General features: G+C 50.3%; 1 protein-coding gene across 1 annotated transcript; it reads left to right on the top strand.

Moving 5' to 3' along the window:
- LOC122369557 (endophilin-A-like) lies at nucleotides 1–10,906 on the top strand (the record flags this gene model as incomplete). Its single annotated transcript, XM_043344390.1, has 7 exons — nucleotides 1–172; nucleotides 1,331–1,452; nucleotides 1,629–1,731; nucleotides 4,387–4,500; nucleotides 4,825–4,958; nucleotides 9,297–9,363; nucleotides 10,877–10,906. Coding segments are annotated over exons 1-7 (595 nt in total), but the record flags the coding sequence as incomplete, so codon positions are not given.
- Between the last annotated feature and the right edge of the window lie 3,597 nt (nucleotides 10,907–14,503).

The following is a 14,503-nucleotide window of genomic DNA, read 5'->3' as shown; positions in this document are numbered from 1 at the left end:
GCTAGGCGCAGTGTGCGGCGGAGCTGTCGTGGAAGCTGGAGGTGCCGCCCTGGGAGGGTCGATTGTGATTTGTGACGGTTTTCGGTGACGATCTAATGTGAGGCTCATCCGTGGCGCTTTTTAGTGATCCACATTGATCGTGTCAGTATGGCGGCCGCCGTGCTGAAAATAGGTGGGTGTTTGAGGTGCATTGTGACGCTCTTGGTTGTGTATGTCCATTAATAGCTCAACAACGAGTGAATGTATCAGTATGTGTTACTGGACCTGTACAGTAGCGGCGGAACACCTTCATTAAGGGGGGGGGGGACACTGTCGACTTTTGGTCCCATTCTATCCATGGAACGCCCATAGGGGTAATGTTAAAAAGCCTAAATCAAAGGGGGCACGGTGCCCCGGTGCCCTCCCCGTTCCGCCGCCTATGGTCACCTGAACTCAGCATTAGCGCTCAACGCGAAAGGCAGCGTGAGCACCATTAGGTATCACTATCAGGCGTGGTGACTGGTGACTGATAACTACTTGAAAGGTCAGACTGTGACTTCTAACACAGGTTAAATATCCCGCGGTCGAGGTCCCGGTTTTGTGAAAAACTGCTGAAAACGGTCGCAGAATTTTGCGCCATCGCGTTCGTCATGCTCCGCTGCGTCGAATGCCATCCTTTTGGTTTGGTAATGGGTGCTGCCTGTCTGATAAGGTCGCTTCTTAGAGTCATCGATAACACTTGCTCGTGACGCTCATGCTTGATTACCTGAGGTCAAAGCGCGCATTTAATAAAACTTGGTATTCGATTGGACAGCTCATTATTAGTTCGCATTCTTTCGTTTACCACCTCGCCCGTTTTGCTGCGGATATCATTTTCTTTTTCTTTTTAGCTGTCGACTGGGGGTGTTTAACGCCTTCTCCCTCCATGGCTGGTGACGAAATATCCCAGAAACTACTGGGTTATAACGCAAGACGTCACCCGACCGATCACTGACCTAAAGCCATCCTTATCAAACATCTCAGAATATAAACTGAGAACTCGAACAAGCTGCAGATAGGTGATCCTAATAAAAAATAAGATAAAGGATAAAGGAGCTGTGAGGATTGAGGATGAAGGAGCAAGATAAAGGAGCTGTGAGGATTCAGGAGCTGGCTACTTTCTGAACATTGTCCTTATTGATCCAAAACGATACCTTGGCATTGAGAGCGTTACAAAACTGTGACGTTTTCTTGGATGTGCCTCTTGCGAAGACGTCCGCCGGAGTAAGGTTTTTGATGACCATAAATTGACCAATGACCATGACGCAGAACAGATAACTAGGTGTGCGCTGATCCCATAATTCTATTTCAGATCCAAAGATGGCTTTCGCCGGCTTCAAGAAGCAGATCAACAAGGCCAACCAGTATGTGACCGAGAAGATGGGCGGTGCCGAGGGCACCAAGCTCGACGACGAGTTCACAGACATGGAGCGGGTACGTGCTTTTCGCTGATTAATGATCAGTGTGTAATCAAAGTCAAATGTGATTATACATGAAGTATATTACAATACAAATATCACAGCAGAATCCATTCGTAACCAATCCGTTTCATGTCTCGAGATCCGTGCATTGACTCTGTGGCTCTGTGATGAGGTGAAATCCTGTTCCAGAAAACGGACATCACATGTGAGCTTATCGAAGAACTGCAGATCAAGACTAAAGAGTTTCTCCACCCTAACCCGACCTCCAGAGCCAAGATGGCTGCGGTGAAAGGTAAGCTCTAATGTTTTCTCCAGACGAAACCATGCACTCACAATCAGCGCCAATGATATCCATACTGATGTCATGGTTTATTTGCCGCTTTGTCGGTTTGACGATGCCTTTTCCCATTTTATCGATTTGAGTAAGTGATCAGAGAAAATATTGCGATAAAATGAAATTGATAGTATGTACGCGCCAGTCCCATTCGTAGGAGATAAAAGGTTCTGTGATGGAGGATATCATTCGTGAACGAATAATACATGATAATTGGAAATGTAATCCAGTCAAGTAAATAAGCTACATATGCGGAAAATTGCAGTGGCATGCCAGCCATATGCAAGATTAAAAATTTCGAGTTTGTTATTTAACTAATTATAATTTTTTGATTCAATACTCATTTATGTCCCAAGTGATCCATGCATTGTCACAACCCACGCCCAAGGTGCCGGCCCCATTTTCTGGGCGTGGAAGTGTCTATCCCTCTCTGAGCGGAGGTGCCAGTCGAGTGGGAGCCGCGGGACTATTTCTGTCCCGAGTCGGTCCCCAGCCTCGTCAGGGCCCGCCGCGACCCGCCGCCCACGCCTGGCTCCGTGGGAGAGTGCCCGGTTAATTCGGTCGGCCCTCCCTGCTCGGGCGCGCGGCTGGGGCAGCGCTCGGTAATTTTCGCTGCTGCTGACTGTGACAATACCAGACTGGGGAGTCCTGGGGGGGGGGAGGAGGGGGAAGGAGCGCCTGCTGAGATGAGACAGCTAATCAGCGCTGTCATTAGCAGACCGCTGGCGGGGACCTGCTCTCTGGCCGTGCACCGATCGGTATCAGGCCTGGTATTGTTAGGACTCGGGTCAATGTTAAACTTCATCGAGTGCTGTCCCACGGCCCACAACTCATAGTTTGTGACTCGCAGGTCGCAGCCCACCCGTCACTGGCCGCTACAGTCTAGCTCTGGCCAAACTTCTGACCAGTGCACCTGGCATCTATGCCTGCGGGCTTGATGGCCGTGGCAGGCAGTATCTAAATGCGGGTCACTGCCCATTTGATCCCAGCGCCGGACGTCAGCCTCCATATGGGAGGTGTCGTAAATGTTCGCCCATGTCTGTACTTAGGCCAAAGTTAAATTAGCTAACTTGGGGCGGCTCGAAAGTTGGCAGACGGCTCGGCAACCGTACCGAATTGTAACTATCCCTCTCGTGTGCCCATACATCTGCATGACGATTTATCATTTTCCCTGCATTGAATGAAACAGTATTTGTATCTTTTTACCCAGCCAAACTTCTGAATAATCTAAATTTATATGCCTAGCATAACCATATTCTCTGCTCTCATGCCATTTTTTAAATCGATTAATATTTAGTGTCTTTTTGTATATAATAAATGCTATACACTGCTTATACATAAGTCATGCATGCATATGCTATCAATGAATATAATGAGAAAAAAAGGACGAGTCAGTTATATTTGTATCCGTCTGCCAAGTTCAGCTGCTGGAAGAATTAGTATTTGCATATGAACTTACATACTTATTCCCTGCACAGCCTGTCATCACACTATGCATTCCTGTCCCACTAAAAATAATCATTTTTTCAAGGTAGTCATCCATCTCAAAGCTTCTATAACGCCCCCGTCTCATCTAAATGTATCGGTGGAAACTGGTTATTTTTACCCGATTCACTTATCAGGACTCCTTGACAGCCCACTCTTTCATGGCTCATTGATCGTGCTGAATCTCATTACCTTCTCACTCTTCCCCCCTCTCTCTCTCTCTCTCCCTCTTTCCTCTTTCCTCTTTCCTCAGTCTCTGTCTCTGTCTGTCTGTCCGGTCTCTCTCTCTCATTTCCTCTCCCTCTCTCCCTCCCTCCCCCCTCTCTCTCTCTCTCTCTCTCTTTCTCTTCTGCTCACTCTCTGTGGGGTCAAAGGTCGCTGGGGTCGGTGACCGCAGCGGGCACGCCCCATCGCCTCTCAAGTGGCTACCGCTGCCTCTCTTGCACGTGGGAGTGGCACCACTCGGGCCAGATTTCCCGTGCCGTTCTCGCCATACTCTGGAGATGACTCTGAGAGTCAGCGCGGACGATCGAGAGGTTCTTGGGCAGGGGGAGGGGTCAGCCAGACTCGCACTGGATGACGCTGAGTGAGAGCGGGAGGGGACGGGGGACGAGAAGAGTGCGGGCGAGTGGCTGCCGGCTGGGATGTCACGATGAGGATGTGACGATCAGAGACAGAATTAAGCACGGATTATATATGCATATTAAAAGCGTCGAATAGCTCTAGCCTCTAGCTGATACCATTTTAGATCAGTGACGAAACTCGATAATAACGCTGCCGTGCGTTAGCTACTCCACCAGAACCCTGCGGTGCATCAGTGAATTCAGATCTACCGGTGTCGCTGCCTCAGTTCAGCTTCAGGAAAATTATAAAAGTGACATCCCAACTTCTAAAAATCGATAGTGCGGTGATCTAAATTGTTGTCTTGCTTTGTCTTGCTGTCTTGCTTTTCTTGTTCATATCCATTGTATGCTGAGATAAGTATAAACAGTACAACATACCTATGCTGAACAATTCCACTTTCAAGTCAGTGTATTTTCATTTGGTACATCGAATTCGTAAGCACCTTTTGTGTGAAAACGACTGAAGTGACATGCATTCAGCGTTTTATGTGACTTCTGTTGACAGGTATCTCGAAGCTGTCGGGCCAGGCGAAGGCTGCCACCTACCCTCAGCCAGAGGGGGTGCTGGGCGAGTGTATGGTCTCGTTCGGACGAAAACTGGACGACGATGAACCGTTCGGTAAGTACAAGCGATGGAGGGATCAGTAAGGAGGGATTAGTCGTTAGCCTTTAGTGGTCTTTCGCACGGAACATCTCTCTGAAAACCCCCGCACAATCATGCTAGGGATGGAGATATAGACAGTATTTGACAAATCACTGCCAGGCTAGTCTGTCTGGAACTGGAAAGGTTAACTAGACAACATTGGGCGGCACCTGTGTCAGCTGCGTGCTATTGGTCCCAGGCTTCTATGGAGCACGCCAAATACCGGAGTGCTCGACTGCCCTTGCGCCAAACTGTCATGTGTCAGTGTGTCACTGACACTGAGGTGGCCATCTTTTACAGCTCAGGCGCTGGTCGAGACGGGCGAGGCCATGAAGCAGATCGCCGACATCAAATACTCGCTGGATGATAGCATGAAGCAGAACTTCCTGGAGCCGCTCCATCACCTGCAGAGCAAGGACCTCAAGGAGGTCATGGTGAGTCAACTGCAGGGAGCTGTTATAGATACCTTTAGATAGAGGGATGTACTGATGCCTTTTTAACGATAGTTGACATAGGTATGTAATTGGCCAGCCTGAGATATGTATGCACATCTTTACCATTGCTCGTACAAGCTATGGGAAACACAGCGGCCACTCGAATAATAACTCATCGATCAACTAGTGATGAGTCACTTGTATGATGAATAACACTATATTTCGTCTAGGATATTACCATACTCCCCAAGGGGAAAAAGACATCAGCCACGGAAAACCAGTGACTGATTTGTAGGCGACGGATCGATAAAAAAGTGGTGAATCACTCATCAACAACCGTATGTGGCTTTGTAGGCACTAGGCGGCATCCATGTACACGCACGAAAAAAAAAACAATTTGCCAGCTAAGAATCATGCCATATGGCTGAGCCAAACGGCTAAATACTCGATAATCTTGTTTTCGTTTGTGAATATATCCCTTAAAGGGTCTCGTTAATCCTAAGGCTTAGTAGAGCGGAACGGTCCGGCCGACACTAATATGAAAGGCAAAGATGGATCGGCAGCATCTATCACCAAGTCGCATCATGGCCCACCGGCGGCGTTTCTATATGGCTAGCCGTTCACTTTGACCCGGTTTTCTGATCTTCAATGCATGTTTAATCGAACTCTGCCGGCCCGCCGGGAGCGCCGTAATAAACCTCCACTGCTCCGAGTGGCGTGACGGTCCCGGTAGATTTATGTGGCTGCCGAGTTTCGGCCGGAATTAAATCCCGGCTCGAGTTATTGGTTTCTGGCTACTCTGCAGAGTGGACTTGGTGTCTCTTGATGCGCCAGAGAGGTCGATTTGTCTGGGCGCCGAGCCGCATTGAACAGTACCGTATCTGGTGTTTTACTGACGATGGAACTGACGGTTATGTGGACCTAGTTAGGATGGTGTAGCACTCTGCCTTGCAGCCCCGGCGCGCCTCCGACAATTGGTGACGCATGAGACGCGACACCAGTCGATACGAACAGACTCCCGCGGGACCGACCGACGTCGGTGCCGCCCTGAGGCGAGGGCCGAACACTCGACAGCAGATGAGACTGGAAAGGCGCGTGGGACGGGGCGCAACAGGACTCGACGGGAGATTTTCTGTCAATGCCAAGCTGACGATATTTCGAAATGGTCATTGATCCATGTCCCATGCGATTGGCAGAAACAGAAAAACGCGGCCAGATTATTACTCCATTTAGCCAATGACGCTATCTCCGTTATATTTGGTGTATTTTCGGCTTCGAGACAGGCCGAATGCGAATGCCAGACGTAAAGCCTGGATCCTGATTCTCGGTTAGGATATTAAATACAACGACTACCATTATCTGTGAAAGGTCACTGCGGCCCTATGAGTCGCCGCGGGCTGAGCTCGTTTGGTGGGCGGCTGCGTCAAACGACTCACTGACGTGGGCGGCGCGGGTGGTATGACGTCATCACTGGTGTGGATGACGTCATCAGGGACCGGAAGTGTGTCGGTCGATGCGGGAGTGTCGGTCGTCCCCCCCCCCCCTCCGGTGTTCGTCCGCATCTCGGAAGTCCCAAAGACACAGACCGCAGGTCCGCGTAAGCGAAATGCCCCGCGGCCTCACTCTGTCTGGAGGCACAGCCCATTGAGGAGTTTCGAAGTTAGGGTGAAAATATTGTTTTTGAGCTTTGGTAGTTCGGGGAGACTTCTTTGTTGGCGGTTGTTTTTTGAGCTTTATTGCTAGCAGTATCAGTGCGCTTCTGGAAGGCACACTGGATGGAAATCGACCCATGATTCTGTCCGTCGAGGGGACTTGTCGGAAATTGCTGTTCTGAAATTGCAAAAGCCCGTGCTTAGCGTCTTATTTGCTCGCTCGGCCTGTCGGAAATTGCTCCATCGCTCAGGGCTTCTGCAGACGGGTTGTTGCCTCTTGGCCCTTCTGCGACTGTGTGCTCTAGGCTGGAAGAGTTCCCTAAAGCTGTTTTCTGATTTTCTCATTATAATATTGCCAATTTAATGTTAATCTACACTGGCGTCATTCATTTGTTAGCTGTCACCTTTTGTGATCACATTGCGATTGAAAGACAGGGTACCATCAGACATATTTTTATGAAACGTGCCAGCTATTCGGCGTCCTGTCATTGACGTTTTATATACGTGTATCTGTCTAATATTAAAAATTAATTATAGGACCCCCAAATGACGCTTTATTTACCAATAAGCTCATAAGTTCCTCTAAGAGACAACAGGTTTACAACACTTTGCCTCAACCCTGTTTCGCGTTATTCAACTTATCGTCGCTGAATACATACGCTCTCAAAGATTGTCCTGCCTGGTTTGTCACGGGGCCGCAACTTGAGCCTCACGCAGAGTCGCACACCACTGGGCAATGATCACCTCAGTCGCTTCTCTTTTGAAACGAGGCCACGACACCGCGCCACCGCGCCACCGCGGTCCCTGTCGTACCACTGCACTGGCGACCGCTGACTTTGGCAATCACCCCGGTGAGCCGCCGCCGCCCTGGGGATGTCGCCGGCTTTAATCAGCCGCTGAGGCCGACAGCAGAAATTAACATCCGACTGAACGATGCCAGCCGCCGGGTGCGGCTCTGCTGACCTTCCGGATAGGCACGGGTGACCCGGATGACCTTCCGGATGGGCACGGGTGACCCGGATGACCTTCCGGATAGGCACGGGTGACCTCGGTGGTCAGTCGGTCTTCTGACTCGGCCCAATGGCTGTTCGCGCCACGCCTGTGTCGCCGCTGGCACTGCCATAGTTCATGGTGTAGGCAACAGCCGGTGCTTCATCTTTCTCCCTCTTTCTTTCCCTCTCTCTCTCTCTCTCTCTCTCTCTCTCTCTCTCTCTCTCTCTATCTCTCTCTCTCTCTCTCTCTCTCTCTCTCTCTCTCTCTCTCTCTCTCTCTCTCTCTCTCTCTCTCTCTCTCTCTCTGTCACTCTTATTCTCTCTCCCCTCTCCCTCCCTCCACCCGTCCTCTTTTCCCCCTATATCTTTTTTTTTCTCTCTCTCTCTCACTCTTATTCTCTCTCCCCCCTCTCTCTCCCTCCAACCGTCCTCTTTTCCTCTCTCTCTCTCTCTCTCTCTCTCTCTCTCTCTCTCTCTCTCTCTCTCTCTCTCTTTCTCCCCCCCCCCCTCTCTCTCTCTCTCTATCTCTCTCTCCCTCTCTCTCTCTTTCTCTTTCCCTCTCCCTCTCTCTCTGCGGCGTGACGAGCGCTGCGGCGGCGGTACAAACGGCAGTGGTGGCGACGACGACGCCCGTGTCGATCCGAGTCTATTGATACGCGGCTCATCCGCACCCAGTGATTGCGTGCTTGCGACTCCGGCAGTCGTCGGCGGTGGCGGGGGCAGCATACTGACGATCTTCTGCTGAACGCCGCCGCGTGACAAGGAGGCAGCGAGCAGACGCTGGGCTCAGCTCCACGTCGCAGGCACGAAAATAGGGATTGAAGAGCGGCAGATGAATGGAAAAGATGCCGCGGAGATGAGAGCGCATATGGCGGCCGTGGGCGGAAAAGTGGCGAGCGTATAGATCTCCGGGAATCGGAGCGGCGACAGCGTGACACCGGAAATGTCTATAATGGAGGCGGCGGCTGCCCTGTATCGCTCCCAATGCTTCTTTTGAGTGCTCTATAGGCCTGTGTGGCAGTGTAAGTGCGCCCGGGTGGCCAGCATTGTTCGGTGGCAATGGCCAATGGAGCTGAGAAGGTTTCAGCTTCACCAGTCGCCGTGAAAGCTTAGCAAGCCTTCAATGGTGCTTGCTGGTGCAGATGGCACGGCTCTGAACTGGATCGCTTGTGTGCGCACCGGTGTGTTATAACACAAAATCTACGAGCATTACGGGTTTACGTAATCATCCACTTAAATCGCTCAATCTGTCACATATGGTAGCGTCTCACTCAACCATTTTTTTTTTTTAATAAAAAGTATCAAGTATTACACAGCTTCGCCCGTTTGCGGCGCCACTTATGCATATTGCCATCAACAGATGGCGTTACCTGTGCGCGCCTGATTGTTAGGCTGTACCGCAATGCCCGTCAATCTCGACCTTCATAGCAGACTAGCTGTGCGCCGTGCTGGTCGATCTTGCCATACAAAAAAAAAAACATGCAAGTTATGTTAACATGCGAGTTCCTACTACCAGATTTATTTAACCGCTTGATCGCTGAGCTGAGGCGGTCCATTTGATGTTTGCTGTAGGAAATTGTATCACATTAGAACTCCTGATTCAAATTCATACCTCTAACGCTTTAGGGAACGCTACTGAATAGTGCGCCGTTTAATATGTTTCTGACAATGCTGTCTTTGTCTGTCCTCCTCAGCATCATCGCAAGAAGCTGCAGGGCCGCCGTCTGGACTTTGACTGCAAGCGTCGCCGTCGGGACAGAGGTATGGTCCTTCACGGGTCTGGTGCCAGAGTGGCGCGTGTAGTTTGACATCGCTGCAGTCACAAAGCCTTCACTTGCTACGTTTGTTTTGGACAGTGGTAGAAAAGCGGTATGCCAGTTATGTGAAGTTCCTTTTTAGCGACGCTATTTTCCCTGCTAGTTTGTTTGAAGCGAATAACAACTAACTCAACCAACTGAGCCTTGATCGCTCACATTATCCAGTTATTAAGTATTTTTCGTTACCAGAGAGCCTAGGCCTGAAAATAATTAACACGCGCAGTGGAAGGGTTGCGAGTACTACGCCCAGTGGAAGGGGGGGCGGATGTCGCCCCCCCCCTAAGATCTCAGCTCCCACTGGAGCTAGAAAGACGAAATTTGGAGGGTAGGTGGAGGCCATGGAGAACTCTGTTGTGTGTGAATTTCATTACCCTAGGTCAATATCTTCAAGGTCAAATGAGGTCAAATGTGGTCAAATCTGCCATATTAGCGACTTTTTGCGTTTACACGCCGATAACTCAAAAAGTTACCTGCCGATTTTTTTAAAATCTTTCACTATACGAAAGAGCAAACATTTGTAGGTATGTTTGGTGAATTTCTAGATAATCCAACAATAAATATGGCAGTTAGAAGCCTGCGAAGGGTAAGATGTCGCCGGCTGAGGCGGCATCGGCCGACGCGGGAAACGCGGCAATCACAATTTTGTGTTTACACACTCATAACTCAAGTTGTTACCGGCCGATTTTCAAAATTCTTTGACCATATAATTGCCTGTACATTTCTCAGTCTTCTCACCGAATTTGACGTGAATCTAATATAATCAGCGGTAAGGAGCGCGATGTAAAGACGGAACCGTCCCGCCCCGGCACAGTCTACAATTCAGGCGGCGCGTAACGGCTAGCGCCGGCCGCCGCGCCGCCGCGCCGCCGCGGCGGCAGGATGTTTGACTTTACACCGCTATTACTAGAAAAGTTGTGAACCGATTTTCTTACTTCTTGCACGAGAAGATCCGCAATTCAATTCTGGACAGGTAGCTGAAATTTCACATTGATATTATGCTTTCGGCGCGAGTTATTGGCGAAAAACAGGAGGGGTGGGCGAAATCCGCCCCCCCTTCCACTGCGCGTGTTAATAATGAGTAGAAATTGCGGGAGTTTTTAGTCAGATGTATGCGTTATAATCTTACTGTTTGCCGCTTCGCAATAATCCAACTTTTATGTTTGGTCTGCAGTCCTAAGTAGCCTACTAACTACTAATTGCCTATTTTCCTATACATCTGGGCATGTTTTCTTTGCCTTGGCGTTTCCAAGTTCGGAACTTATGGCGAGTTAGCTTTTTAGTTGTGCATTTCCTAACTTACCCCAATGCATCCCCTGCCTGACTCCATCGAAATCCAATCATATTACCCCTCAGGCTGATCCCAAATTCGCCGCATTTAGTCGTGTGCTCCCAGTTGTAGCCTCTGCTGACCCCAATCTGACCCCGGTGTGTGTCTCCCTGCTGCCGCTACTCACCAGGCCGCTCTGTCAGCCCGGCTCGCACGCCAGGTGAGTTGCACGTCATCTATTCATTCGGTCGGTCTGAGGATCACAAGGTTATAGATTTGTTCTGTTTGTCACCAGCGGGGCCGACGGTTTTCATAGGCTGTTCAACTCTCCTTGTGGATGCATTCTAGATTCTAGGGATTTCATCAGCAAAATACGTAGGCATATGTAGACAGTCCTTTGACTGTTAGTGTCAGCTCGTATGTCGAAGAGATAACTTCGGAATCGAATTGAAAACAAAATAGTTGCAGACGCAGCTGGCCCACTTGGCTGATGACGTCAGCAGGCTGACCGCGCTGACGTCAGAGGGGGTGATGACGTCATCAGAGTCTGTCGCCGCCGGCGTGCCATGTCAAGGGTAGAGGGGAGGGGGAGGGGAGGCTTGGCAGCTGGCCAGGGGTGTCTGTCTCCGGGCCGACGGACGCTGTCTCCATGTGAATGAACGGGGTGTCAGCCGCAGACAGTCGCTCGAAACTTATACCATTCCCATGGAAGAAAAGTTCGAAGTTACTCAGGTTGTTTGAGGTGGAAAAGAATTTTAAATATGTCACGTGGTTGATGTATCGAGGATTTAAACTATAAGGTGATGATGATATGCAAAAAACGTCATTCTGATATCTAAAATTAGTCTCGCAACGCCCTTGCAGGACCAACTTTGGTCTCGTCTTTGCAAACGCACAGCGGGAAGTATTTCTTTCCAACACAGCTCAAGTTTTGTATCTGAGCTGGAACGATGTGTTCTTATCATCTGCTATCGCGTCGAATTGGCTGGTCGGCAGTGATTGCAGAGATGATGCAGCTGGCGGTTGGCAGCTACGACCACAAATTACACTGGGTCCTTGATTGGTCTTTGGTCGCCGAGAACCGCGCAATTGCCGTCTTTATTGTCTCACTTTGACCATTTTAGAGAGCTTCCCTGCTTGAGAATTGAGTTTTTCCGTTCCCATTTAAAAAGACCCTCCTTTGGCTTTGTTGCATAAATTCGATGACTGCTCTCAGCTGTGCTTTCTTCAGATATTTGCTTACGCCACTTCAAAGCATAACGGCATTGGGTATTGCCTGTTTATTCTCTCTTAGAAATCCACAGCGAAGATAAAAATAAACAATGCGTAATCCTATGCTGCCGCATCTACCGTGCTATAACAAAAACAGCGTTCGAGGATCATCAAACCTAATCGTCATGTACACTCTCCTGCCCTTCCCCTGTCCCATCCCACTTTTCCCCACCTTCGCCGCTGCCACCGCCGCCGGCGTCGTGCTCCAAATCTTCATTATCCGTGCATACTTAGACCAATTTTCCGCGGAGGGCCGGTAAGACATCACTTAATGGATAGGTGCTCTCCACGATACTCGGCTCCGCTGAATGATGGCCCTGCTCTCTGCCGAGCGGCGCGACGCTCCCCTCGTTAGCAGCGGCGGTGGGGCGGGAGAGGGTGGGTGGTGGGGCAGGGCGGCAGTAGACGATGGTGGGATGGGGGCGGCGTGGGACACGAACGACAGGCGGGCGGTGGGAAGCGGAGTAAGAGCGGTGAAGTAAGAGTAAATGACGGTGAAGATATCAGAGTCGGACACTATGTATGGCGCTGTTACCGTAATATTGGTGGTTTTATAGAACACCGTGATGGCTGGAGCTGTAAGTTCTATCCTTTATTCTGGAACGAGTTGCATTGCTGGGATTTAGTTTAGTACTGTGGATTATGGATGCAAACATGACTACCTACTTATATCCAATGCTCCTCCCTTCCTGTCTTGACCCTCCGGACACATCGCACGCAGCGTCGATCTCCCCCTCCCTCCCCGGCCACCCTTCAGTCTCGGCGGGTAAACAGAGTGATTCGTCCTCGAAATGGTGTCTGACTCGGTGGGTGGCGCTGCCCGCTGGCTGCAGACAGTGGTGGTGGCAGACGCCAGGATAAAAATGGCGATCGCTCCCGGCCGGATAATGAAAAATCTAGACCGAAAAACATCTCTTGAAGGTGTTGATGTCGAGAGGAGCGAATGAAAATCGGAACACGTTCCTCCAAGAATTGCGACGCAAATGGTTTGACATTCGAATTCCATTCAATTGCAATGTCTTTGTATTGGCTAATGGCTAGGAGTGAATAGTTAATGCAAAGCATGCAGGGGCGTCGTTTTGTATAGGCCTGGTAGGGCCCGAGCCCTACCAATGTTTATTTGGGCCCTACCAATGTTCGCTGAGCCCTACCAATCTTTTGTCACTTATCAGTTGGCAAAAAAATCAAAATAAACAGATAAGCAAATAAGCATATTTGTACAGTCGTCACAGACGTGTGTAGCCTGCTGGGCCGTAGGAGCTGCTGTCGCGAACCCTTCGCAAGCCGGCAGGGGGTTCTTAGGGAACGGCAAGGGGTCCTCACTCCTCAGACCGGCAAAGGGTCTTCAGAGGCCGGCAGCACCTTCAGAAGTTCAGTGGGGTCCTTAGAGAACGGCACGGTACTCTCAGACTCTGGTGGGATCCTCAGAATAGCCGGTGTGGGCCACGCAAAAGTCACCGGTGGGTGTTAGTCAGATGCACATGTGTGGGACTTTCAGAGGCGCCGGTGTGGGACCTGCACAGTCGCCGGTGAGGGCCCTCTTAAGCGCCGTTTCGGGGTCCTCAGATACACTGGTTTATGGCCATCACAGATATGCGTGGGACCCTTAGAGCTGCTGAGCTCTGACGAGCCCTGTGGGATCCCTTTGAGACGAAATATGGCCAGCGTGGACCCTCAGCGGCCGATTGGCGCCGCAGGGACCCGAAGGGCCCCCTGGACCCGATGGGAGGGGCACGTGCCCCCTGTGCCCGCCCCCCCTCACTTGGCTACGCCACTGGAATCTATCATGTTATGTTTAAGATCTCTGCAAGATGTATCCCCCGTTTGCGGACTCTGCAGAAAAAGGCAAGCTCGAAAGGAGGCTTAGCGCGGTGTTTTTGGCCCCTTTATCGAATATCTAGAATTAAAGTACTCGGCTTTTCCGGACAGTTTCGTGACTGTATTATTGTCACTTCGTCAGCGGTATACAAGTAATATAAACATTTTCGAATATCTAGAAGATGTCATTGACTTGTCACCGTAAAGGAATTGTGGGTGTCACGTGGGTTCACTAAGGGACACGTGCCGAGTTGCGCAAGTGGAAGCACGAGTAGGTAAACGGCCACAAATGAGTGTTACGAGTTGAGTTAGTCGGCAAGGTGATAGTGGTTGCATTTGGATGCCGACGGGGCTCTGCTTGGTCAACTTTCTAAAAACAGGGCGCCCAATTGATGATGTGCGTCCATTCGATAGACATCGAGGAGGGCTATAGGGAAGCTGATTAAGTGTGACCTGATCCACGTCCACGCACTTGCGTACATGCGCGGGGTGACGATCAGTGAAGCGATGAAATGTGGCTTCGAGTTGTTGTCGCATCCAACTTTTTCCGAACTGCACCCTCTGGTTGCCACCTTTCCCACATAAGGAAATTAGCAGTGGCAACTTCGCTGACTGCAGGGAGACTAAAGCAGCCGTCTTGGACGTGGGAGGGTCCGAAACCCACTGATTTTATGGAGGAGACTGAGGGCTCTCCGAAGCGCTGCGCGAAATGTGTTTGTCTTAGCGG

This window comes from Amphibalanus amphitrite, unplaced genomic scaffold (assembly GCF_019059575.1).
Source record: "Amphibalanus amphitrite isolate SeventyFive unplaced genomic scaffold, NRLGWU_Aamphi_draft 001049F_arrow, whole genome shotgun sequence".
In the NCBI taxonomy this organism is placed as follows: Eukaryota; Metazoa; Arthropoda; class Thecostraca; order Balanomorpha; family Balanidae; genus Amphibalanus; species Amphibalanus amphitrite.
Note: the sequence above shows the minus strand (reverse complement) of the source record. Positions and strands in the feature narration are given on the sequence as shown.